General features: G+C 36.0%; 3 protein-coding genes across 3 annotated transcripts; 1 reads left to right on the plus strand and 2 right to left on the minus strand.

Moving 5' to 3' along the window:
* Window positions 1-295: 295 nt before the first annotated feature.
* On the minus strand, window positions 296-3,061 carry LOC105256239 (zinc finger protein Xfin). The gene is made up of 5 exons (XM_011265985.3): window positions 2,550-3,061; window positions 2,312-2,475; window positions 1,789-1,913; window positions 976-1,715; window positions 296-720 (listed from the first exon to the last, which is right to left on the minus strand). Exons 1-5 carry the CDS (start codon window positions 2,642-2,644, stop codon window positions 348-350), a joined length of 1,497 nt encoding a protein of 498 aa, XP_011264287.1. The 5' UTR covers window positions 2,645-3,061; the 3' UTR covers window positions 296-347.
* Window positions 3,062-3,260: 199 nt separating this feature from the next.
* Window positions 3,261-6,927, plus strand: LOC105256238 (exonuclease 3'-5' domain-containing protein 2). The gene is made up of 7 exons (XM_011265984.3): window positions 3,261-4,081; window positions 4,652-4,793; window positions 4,883-5,182; window positions 5,264-5,388; window positions 5,489-5,901; window positions 6,155-6,531; window positions 6,597-6,927. The coding sequence occupies exons 1-7, from the start codon at window positions 3,750-3,752 to the stop codon at window positions 6,795-6,797; spliced, it is 1,890 nt and encodes a 629-aa protein (XP_011264286.1). The 5' UTR covers window positions 3,261-3,749; the 3' UTR covers window positions 6,798-6,927.
* Window positions 6,928-7,126: 199 nt separating this feature from the next.
* Window positions 7,127-7,996, minus strand: LOC105256237 (mitochondrial import inner membrane translocase subunit Tim16). Its single transcript, XM_011265983.3, has one exon. It carries the CDS (start codon window positions 7,728-7,730, stop codon window positions 7,317-7,319), a length of 414 nt encoding a protein of 137 aa, XP_011264285.2. The 5' UTR covers window positions 7,731-7,996; the 3' UTR covers window positions 7,127-7,316.
* Between the last annotated feature and the right edge of the window lie 2,883 nt (window positions 7,997-10,879).

Here is a 10,879-nt window from a genome sequence, read left to right on the forward strand (position 1 = left end):
ATATAAACCGACATAATCTAATTAATTTATAAATAAAAAATAATTATAACAATCATGATGCAAATACAATTCTATTTATAAAATATACTTGAAAGTTCAATATTTAAAATAAAGGATTTGAATTTTATCTTTAACATAGATGTATTTTATGAACATAAAACTTTTATTATTATTACATTATAATTAAATACTAGATTGATATAATTATCGATTATATAAGAGTAAATAATATTCAAATATTGTATTTTATATATGTGAATTTTTAAAAAAATAATGTTTACATAAAATGTACCCATAATAAAATAATCGAAATAAAAATTTATTACTACTTACAGAACTTACAAAGTTTACGAGTCAGAGTGCGTTTTTAAGTGTATTTTTAAAGTAGTTTTGTTGATGAAAGCTTTCGAACAGATTGGACATGGATGTGCACGTGCCAGATGTTGCTTCAAGTGTTCGCTAAACGCCACATTGCTCTTAAAGAATTTTTTGCAGATGTTACACTTAAGACCTTCCTCAGTGTCCAAATGAATCCTTGTATGCGAGTCAACTTCTCCAACATTATCAAATTCTTTAGAACATACCCGACAGCTGAACTTTACTGGTTGGAGAATACCTATTTGACTTCCAGTTAAAGGATTTGGCACTGGAATTATTTTGTTGGTCTCATTAATATTACAACTTAAGCCTTCTTTCTTTCCATGAGAACTTAAATGATTCCTGTAATATTTCAAAATTATGTTAGAGTACATAAAACAATATATATATACATATATATATAATGTATTATTTTATGGAAAAAAAATCTTGATTATTTATAATTTAATTTATTACAGAAAAAGAGAAATTAATAACTTGATATATAAGCATCTTTTATGTAGTTATAATTATATACATATATATAAAAACACATTTTCTAAGTATACATATTTATAATTTAAAAAAATGTTTAATATTCATATAAAAGTAATTTACCTGTAGGCTTGATCACTTTTAAAACTAATATTACAATTCATACATCGATAATCATTTTGTGGAGAGATTATTGTAGTTATAGGAGGAGGTGAAACTTGAAGAAGAGATTTCTGTACTTTTATCTTAGGATGCTCCAAACAATGCTGCTTGACACTTTCTTTTAATTCAAATGTCTTTTTACACTGGTGACACTTGTATGGACATAATGGATCAGTACTCACATGTAATCTTACATGTTTGTCATAACTTGGTTGAGAATTGCATTCTGTCTCACAGATATCACATGTAAAATGTTTTCTAATATGCATATATAATGCTTGTGGATTTGGAAAATTCTTGCTACATATGGTGCAAGAGTAGCTTTTGATTTCCTCTTTCTTTGTAATGTAATATTTATTACATAGTTCACATTGAAATGCTAATCTTGAATTATATACACATCTTCTTAACTTGCAATTGCCTTGAACACAAGGTTTCTTAATAAATAATGGCCGAAGCTTGCTTTTTTCTTGTTCGTTGGTCGCTTTTGTATCATTATTAAGCATTAATAAAGGCAATATCTTTTTACACTTTGGGCCTGGTTTACCTCGTATCTTATCGATTTGTATTATTAAGCGATATGTCTTAGTATTTGTTTGGAGATTCTCTTGCAATACAGAACTTGATGTGGCAGAACCATTGACAGCCACTGTTTCATCAGCTGATGCATTTGCTTTATTTCCACTAGTTGTATCTTCAGCCTGCAATGTAAATATATATAAATATAAAAAATAGATAAAATAGCAATATATATTCTTAAAAAAATGGATTTACATTATCTTGCGTGAATGGACTCTGCGGTGGTGTCACTAAAGTATGTGAATGTTCATCTAACTTTTTTTGTTTCGCTGGTTCTTTTTCTAATACTTTTTCAACTTTATTTAGTTTCCTTGGAGGTTCTGCAAGGAAATAAATATACATGATTGCAATACTTTATATATAAGTATACTAAATAAAATAGACTGTACCATACACATATATAGAATAGAAATGAATTAAAATACTTGTATAACTATATCTATAAATAATTTCAATATATTTAAAGTATATAAATTCTTTTTAATATATAAACCCTTTATATTTTTAATGTATATAAATATAAACTTTTATTAATTATAAATAATATAAAGAATTAAAATGATTAATAATTATTTAATCCAAGTAAAATTAAAGATACATATATAGACGATTTATTCTCTCATATATATGATCAAATATTTAAACAATGGAACAATCTATCAAATTACTTATTGAAAAACATTTTTACAGATATAACTTTCTATGTAAGCTTACAAACCTTCAATTCTACCAAACAGAGTGGGTACGGAGTTTGACTTCAAATCTTTCGATGCAGTGAAGTTATTTCTCTCAAAATGCAGCTCGCAGAGATGCAGAGGTTTATTATTATCATTGACGATACCAGACGCCAAGTTGCAATTGTGAAGCCATTGATTCTTCCTTCTGCAATTCACCATAGAAGCAATTAATAACTCGACACCGACAATTAATCATTCCTGCAGAAGGGATACACTTACAGATCGTCGTCTGGGAAAGGGTAGAACGATATCGGATTACCATCTATCCTCGTGGTCTGGGTGGAGGGACATCCATTGGCCGCGCAAGTTATCATTGTACCTCGACAGAGATCCTCACGAATGAAAGTACGATACTAACTCATCGGTCTGGGACACTATATCGTAAATAGCCTATAACCTCTGAAAAACGAAACTTGAAACTTGAATTTCGCCGCAATTGACGCGCAAAAATCAAAATCTACGAGCACTGTAGATAGGAAACTATACTATATGATACAGAGGAATAAGCGCATCACGCACGACGAAGAAAGATCAGAAATATATCTTCGAGAAATAACTGGATGATGCGAATTTTCTACGCAAGGATAAGTACGCCATATTGAATATAAGGAGCAGCATCAACCAATCGTGTCCCATTCGATATATATCGAAAGATCGCAGCAGAAATGACGCGGCCAATCAAGCTCGCTGTCGGCCTCGTGGTCTTGAACGCTCCTGTCAAAAGACGGATTTTATGCACTTTATTCGAGATGATTTGTTTGTACGTTAAAAAAATATATCGACGAAATCCGAGATGAAAAACTCTTAGAAAGGATTTTTCTCGACTTCTTTGTAGAGTGGAATTCGAAAAACTTCGATTTTCGACTGAACGAAAATCGCTCGAGGATCGAGCGGGAAGATCGACTCGAACAGCTGATATAAGCGCGGTCGATCGGAGTCGCTTCGTAGTCGTGCGTGATACCCGTAGCATATACGCCGGTCGTTATTTACAGAGCTACGGGGTTCTTTGAACCTCGTTAAACTGAATTTGGATGGGTCGGACCTGATCAGCGAGATGATTGTTTTATACGAAATTTCAAGGCAGGCGCGATCGCGATTTCAAGTAGTAATAGATTTATCACGTTGAATTATCGCTAGCTTATACGTCAGTTTTATATAAATATCTGTGTGTAACATTTGAGAAGTTTATATTGCTGTGATTTGATAAAATTGCAAAAAAATCTCACAAGTTGCGCTTCCGCGACGTTCGTAATCGTTGGCGTGATATTTGAAGAATTTCTCAATAACTGATATTTATAAAATTGTAAAAACATTATAACGAGTTACTCGTGCGTGTATATAACGAATCGGAAAAAATTGTAAATAAGAGGCTTTTAATCAAATTTTCCTTGTGTCTTAATTACGATTTCTCTTTAATTAATGGTTCCCGCGCGCAACAATATGTTTCTCGTTTGCGTGACCGTGGGACTTGTCTTTTTGGCATCGAAGTATCGCAACAACGTGCTTCGTAGCGTCAAACATTTATATAAAAACATAAAAAATCGAGATAAAAATCCAAACGATAAAAACGATAATAGCTGTAAGAATCAATCCGAGGAAGATTCAGTTGAAGATCAAGATAATAAAGATGATAAAGATTTAAATAACAATGAGGGTAACGATGACAACAAGGAAATTAAGCTTATATTAGACAAGATTATTCTGGCAGACTCTCCGGAGAAATGCGATTACGCTGTACAACGTATTCGCTGGTAAGAGTATAATAATTATCATGTGCTCCCATAAACGATATTCTCATATATCGTGCGAAAATTGCACGTTAAATGTTAGAACGAATATACGTTATTATCTGTTATAACTTTTCATAATATGAATATCGAAACGGTCGTTTTCGTAATTATTGTTTACATTTTTTTTTTCAAAAGTACTATTGAATTTCAAACTGTTGTGTATAAGAAAGATAGCACATGTGCCCTTGAAATTCTTGCAGAAAGATCCAGAATATTTGTATATTATAATGCTTAGCAAATTAAAATATTATATGAAAGAAAATTTATTTATTATATATATTTTATGTATATGATTTTAAAAAAAATTAAAACTAGAAAACAAATTTTATTATGATTAATTAAAAAGGAGCAGGAATTTTAATTTTTCCTAAATTTCTCTTTCATATAAATTTACATTGAAATCTTTCTTATATTGCTCGTTTTTAAAAATCTTTTAATAAAAATATATTTTTATATTTTAAAATATCATTTATGATTTTTATCTCATTATAGTAAAATTATTAAAATTAATTACATATACTTGTTTGATAGTAATCTGTCTGATGGCGTACTTGGTTTTGATTGCGAATGGGTCAAAGAAGGGCCAGTTTCTCTGTTACAATTAGCTACGTATAATGGAGTAGTTGCCCTATTCCGTCTAGGGAAAATTGGATATGTTCCACCTAAACTTAAGGTATATTTTCCAAAAAGTATACATCTTATACAATGCATAAAACATTAAGAAAATTAATTTCTAATAATATATGTTGTATTTGTTCATAGGAACTATTAGCTACTAAACATATCCTTAAAGTTGGAGTTGCTTCCTTCGAAGATGGACAGAAGATAGTGAAGGATTATGGATGTAGAGTTAGTGGAACTCTTGATTTAAGATCTTTAGCTGAAAACCTCCACTTACCAAGCCGGAAAAGCTTAGCTGCCATGAGTTTAGAATATCTTAACATTGAGATGGACAAAATAATAGAAGTGAGGTGCGGTGACTGGGACGCTAGCACCCTATCAGACGAACAAGTGGCATATGCTGCTTGTGACGCGCTTGCATCCGTTATCATTTATCATAAAGTAAGGAAATTTATTTAAAAAGCAATATTTTTTATAATCACTATAATGAATTATATTCTTGATATTTAAATTTTGTTGTAGATAATGCAAAAGGAAAATGCAAAGTATTCATTCTGGCAAAGAGTAGGGATTTATTTGTATAATATATTAAGCAATGATGTAAACGTACGAATTCATGGCGTGCCTGCTAATACAGTTGATACGAGGTACGAAAATTTATGAATTATTTTTCATATAAATTATATGTATTCAATTTATATATATGTATATATGCATGAAGAATATGCAAGTATATATCTGTTTAAGGTTCAAAGATCAGCGATCACCAAGTGTAGATAGTCTTACTAATAATAACATTTTAAATATTAAGAAGAAAACACCAGTATTAGATAAAGACAATAGCAACGAACGTAAAAGTACGATTCCTACAAGGATTAAACCATTATATCATAATTGTTACTTACAAGCGCCTGATGGAGATATATTGTGTACATGCGACCGCAAAAAAGCGGAATGGTATATTACGAAAAAATTGGGAGAACTTGTGGAGACAGAGCCATATACAGTAAGATTAAATTTCGAGCCATCTGGTCGAGCATTGGGAGAAGTTGGGCAATATTATACGCAAGTAAAAGTTAATCAATGTGTAGTCTGTGGATGTGCAGAGAAATTTATTAGGAAGAACGTCGTGCCGCGAGAGTATCGAAAATATTTCCCATGTAAGTACCTTTTTTTCTCTATAGTAATACATCATACAGTGATATAAATATAATTAAAGATGACAAAAATGATACGAAATGATTGATGATGGATGTGTTAATGCAATAATAATTATAATATAGTGATATGGAATGATTGATGATGGGAATGTATTACTGCAGTAATAACTATGCAATATAACACAAATATAAATATATATACTTGTTTTTGTGTGTATAAAATATTGTATAAAATATCAGATTTTTTTTTTAGTGGTAATGAAAGCACATCAATCTCACGATGTATTATTATTGTGCCCACCTTGTCACGAAAGTAGCAATAATCATGATCTGCAGCTCAGAAGAAAGTTAGCAGACATGTGTGATGCACCACTAATTGGGCCGATGACGCATGTACGAGATAAATACATGCAAAACTATAGAAAATTACTCTCCGCTGTTAAAGCCTTGAGGGAAAGAATGTTGTTACCTCCGCGACGACGCGAAGAGCTCGAAAGATGCGTACTAGAACACACAGGACAGCAAAAAATTACTCCTGATTTGCTTAATGCTTTGCACGAACAATTGAAGAATGCATTAATTCAACAACCAATTGCTAATCAATTTAAGTTTCAACCACATGGCTTGAAGGTATTTATCTAATATGCAGACATGGATTTTTCATATCGATACTGATTCTAATCCTTATCCAATAGGTCGTACAATATTTTCAAAAAAAAGAAGGTGGACTCATTGAATTGGAACGTATGTGGAGAGAACACTTTCTTACCACAATGGAACCAAAATACTTGCCAAGCTTATGGTCTGTACGCCACAATCAAGAGCGATTGATCATACGCCAGGCACAGAATAGAATCGAACCACAAGATGCGAAGGTAGCTGGATTAACAAAATAGCGCTATAATTTGAAAACTGTAGCTAAAAGAAGTTTCGTAAAAGAGCGAGAACTTGAAAAAGTTTTATACAAATCAATATATCTCCTGAATATACGTACATATATACATGGATAATATATCTCTCTTATTTACATTTACATCTCCACGCAACATGATGCAATAGTTCCTAATCCTTAAATCATATATTTCAATCCAGAAAAAAGAGAATCCAGGACAGTATTTTTATACTTATATAAGAATCTTAAATATTAAATGCATTGAACTTATTTAAAATTTGAAACGTTAAATATGTAAACAATATGGTACAAGTTTAAAGTGTTCAATCAAGGTACAAGTTTAAAGTGTTCAATCAAGTTGACGCTTCTAAAATAATTTATCACATGTTACAAATATGTACCAAATAAAAAGGATAACTGTGCCATGTTGAAATCACTTCAATTAAGAGATTAGAATCCACTATTTATTATATCTTATGTACAAGAGTTTCTAGAATTAGTAAATTTAGACTAGAGGTGAGTTTCATGGCTGCCTAGAAGCTTCCTGATTGCTCGTCGGGTCTGTTGGTGGAGGTGGAGGTGCCGTTGCTCTCTGATTCCTCAATTCCTCGTCTATGCGTTCCTTAGCGCGTACAACCTTCGACAGCAGGTAGAACGAACCGCCCTTGGACCTGTCATTAGCTTCCATGAGGTACTTGTAGTTTCGCTCGATCAGCTCCGTCTGATCGGGACGCTCCGCGTCGAGGATCCGGAGGGCCTCGTCCAACGATATCCCGGTTCTCGTGTTGGCGGCAGCGTGTTGCGCTCCCTGCCTCCCCCCGCCAGCTCGTCGCGCCGCCTCCTGACTCGCCGCGATCTCCTGGCGCAAAGCGCGCGCGAACGCCTTGCCGACGACCTGCGTCCCCATGACGATGATCTGTATCAGGTACTTAGCCATAGCTTAACCTAATCTTCCTCTGACACTACGGACGCCGATGCGAGGTGTCACGCTGATGTCGCCGACGATTTTCTTTCACGCTCCTGACCGGCTGGCGACCGAGACCAGCTGGGCTTCGAGTCTACGTCTGTCTGCGCGAGTCCGTACTCTCGCCCGAACATTAGCGGTAAGACGTCTACCACGGGGAGACCTAACCCTGATCGCTGCGAGGTGCCGCAATCGTAACTCGCGCCATGCTACGAAACATTCCTCAAGCCACGTTCACACGTGGAGTAGATTGCAAGCAGAGAGGAGACTGAGAGATGGCTCGCTTTTCGGCCGGGTCTACAATAGATAATTTAAGCCTTAAGAAATTGACCAATCACAGTCAAGTATGAAGAGAATACTCGGCTGTGATTGGTCAATTTCTTAAGGCTTGAAGCTTAAATTGCCTATTGTACACCTGGCCTAATGGAGCACCTAGAGATTCCTTTAAATATTATATGATTCTATTTAACAATTAAAGAAATTTAAAAATAAATTAGAATAGAAAGAGCAAATCTATTATCAAAATTGTGCAAATTGGCGAGTGGACGGTGGCGACTTCTCAATCCTACAGTCATAGACATCAAATACATAGACTGTTCATCTAAAAATATCCCATGGACGTAAGAAATATTGGACAGAGTGTATTGCTGCGGGGGTGAAGCTCAAAGGGTGAGGGGAAAGAAATGTCTACTGCAACGGAATATGAGGCATGTAAGATGGCGACGGATATTAATTTCATGGAGTGTGATATTTTTGAATTTCTTAATATTCAAAAATGATTCGGAATAACACAGCAATTTCAGATGATAGATGATTTCACGGAATCTCTCATATTTTATTCGATTTACGTCCGTGCGACGTGAAAATAGACGCTAAATCTGATGCATCTAAGATGGCCGCGACAATAAACCCCTTACCCCTCAGATTTCACTCCCCTCGTTTAAAAGAGTACTTTATGCTCTGTCCAGTATTTCTTACGTCCATGATTTATATAGATTCAAAATACATGTACAAAAAAATATTAATTAATCACATCAGCGGTTGAGTCCTTCGAATGCGACCATATTATTTGTACTAGACGAATTATTGATTGATTTTTCCATGCGTATATACTTTACGAATTTTTCGTATTTACGACTCACGTGGTGGCCAATCAATTTCCTGCTTCGGCCAAAATAAAATAGCGAGAGATGATTGGCTGGAGGCATTAAAGGTACCTTTATATGGCAGCATCGGGAGCGTCCCATTTGACGTTGCAATTAATCAAGGTGCAATTTCATTGACGCTAGAAACCAGCGGCAAATTAAAATAGACTTTCTCTAGATTTGGCGTCAATAAAATAAAGTTCAACAGTTTTAACTTTTTCAGTGTGTAAAGCGGCCTTTTCATTGACGCTACTTTTTAGCGTCAATGAAATTGCACCTTAACAGTTGGCAGCCCTACGAGATAGGCTGTGCAGCACTGCGCGTATATAAAATAAATTTGAAATCGCTTCTAGCCTAACCATCTTCACGCGATCGACTTTATTTGAATTGCACGGCATCGCATCGAATTATGATGCGGCGCCGATTTGTTCGAACGTAATTCGGGACATCGCGATACTGTATAAGCGTCGAATGAGCACGAATTGTCACGCAAATATGATAAATCACATCTACTCACCGTTCACCGGCTGTTCCACAGGCCGCTCCACTCGCTCGCCTCGGGACGTCCCATTCCGATCTTAATGCACACGATATCATCAACGCGAACGCGCGACACTTTATTCGGCACTCCCGATATTCGCTCGCATCCGATAATCATCATCAAGGGCGCAAATAACGCGACGTGACTTCACTCCATCTTCGCGATCGCGCTATCACTGAACTGTGAAAAATAGCTGTCGCGCACTTTCACCGACATATTATGAAAGTCGCGCGATCATCCTTGGACACTTTCGACGCTCTTTCACTCGCGATATTCGTTTAAAAACGGTTAAAAGACGCGAAAAATGCGGACGTACGATGATCCGTGTAACTGCGTGACTCCGATTCACGTATGACGCGTATGACGTAGCAGTCACGCGCTAACATGGCGGCCGAACCAGTGCGCATTCGTTTCTGCGCACTGGTTCGGCCGCCATGTTGGCGCGTGACTGTACGTCATACGCGTCATAGCTACGTCATACGCGTCATACGTGAATCGGAGTCATACGCAGTTACACGGATCGTCGTACGTCCGCATTTTTCGCGTCTTTTAACCGTTTTTAAACGAATATCGCGAGTGAAAGAGCGTCGAAAGTGTCCAAGGATGATCGCGCGACTTTCATAATATGTCGGTGAAAGTGCGCGACAGCTATTTTTCACAGTTCAGTGATAGCGCGATCGCGAAGATAGAGCGAAGTCGCGTCGCGTTATTTGCGCCCTTGATGATGATTATCGGATGCGAGCGAATATCGGGAGTGCCGAATAAAGTGTCGCACGTTTGCGTTGATGATATCGTGTGAGTTTGTGTGCATCAAGATCGGAATGGGACGTCCCGAGGCGAGCGAGTGGTGCGGCCTGTGGAACAGCCGGTGAACGGTGAGTAAATGTGATTTATCATATTTGCGTGACAATTCGTGCTCATTCGACGCTTATACAGTATCGCGATGTCCTGAATTACGTTCGAACAAATCGGCGCCGCATCATAATTCGATGCGATGCCGTGCAATTCAAATAAAGTCGATCGCGTGAAGATGGTTAGGCTAGAAGCGATTTCAAATTTATTTTATATACGCGCAGTGCTACACAGCCTATCTCGTAGGGCTGCCAACTGTTAAATTTTTTCGATCTAACCCATGGACGTAAGAAATACTGGACAGAGGCCGGTATTCATAGTCCGGTCTTATATTTAAGATTGTCTTAAGTCTGGTCCGAGGTTGACTTAAGACCTCATTCAACCAATCAAATAGTTGCGTAGCATTCCAAACTCGAACTTAAGACGATCTCAAATATAAGATCGGACTATGAATACCGGCCAGAGTGTATTGCTGCGGGGGTGAAGCTCAAAGGGTGAGGGGAAAGAAATGTCTACTGCAACGGAATATGAGGCATGTAAGATGGCGACGGATATTAATTTCACGAAGTGTGATATTTTTGAAT

This window comes from Camponotus floridanus, unplaced genomic scaffold (genome assembly GCF_003227725.1).
Source record: "Camponotus floridanus strain SB8 unplaced genomic scaffold, Cflo_v7.5 scaffold119, whole genome shotgun sequence".
NCBI lineage: Eukaryota > Metazoa > Arthropoda > Insecta > Hymenoptera > Formicidae > Camponotus > Camponotus floridanus.

Excerpts from the sequence above, each read along its gene's own strand:
- LOC105256239 (XM_011265985.3), bottom strand. The coding sequence starts at position 2,644 with ATGATAACTTGCGCGGCCAATGGATGTCCCTCCACCCAGACCACGAGG. Across the intron at positions 1,914-2,311 it reads TCTGTTTGGTAGAATTGAAG|AACCTCCAAGGAAACTAAAT; the intron begins GTTTGTAAGCTT and ends ATTTCCTTGCAG. Across the intron at positions 1,716-1,788 it reads GTCCATTCACGCAAGATAAT|GCTGAAGATACAACTAGTGG; the intron begins GTAAATCCATTT and ends TTTACATTGCAG.
- LOC105256238 (XM_011265984.3), top strand. The coding sequence starts at position 3,750 with ATGGTTCCCGCGCGCAACAATATGTTTCTCGTTTGCGTGACCGTGGGA. Across the intron at positions 5,183-5,263 it reads CCGTTATCATTTATCATAAA|ATAATGCAAAAGGAAAATGC; the intron begins GTAAGGAAATTT and ends ATTTTGTTGTAG. Across the intron at positions 5,902-6,154 it reads GTATCGAAAATATTTCCCAT|TGGTAATGAAAGCACATCAA; the intron begins GTAAGTACCTTT and ends TTTTTTTTTTAG.
- LOC105256237 (XM_011265983.3), bottom strand. The coding sequence starts at position 7,730 with ATGGCTAAGTACCTGATACAGATCATCGTCATGGGGACGCAGGTCGTC.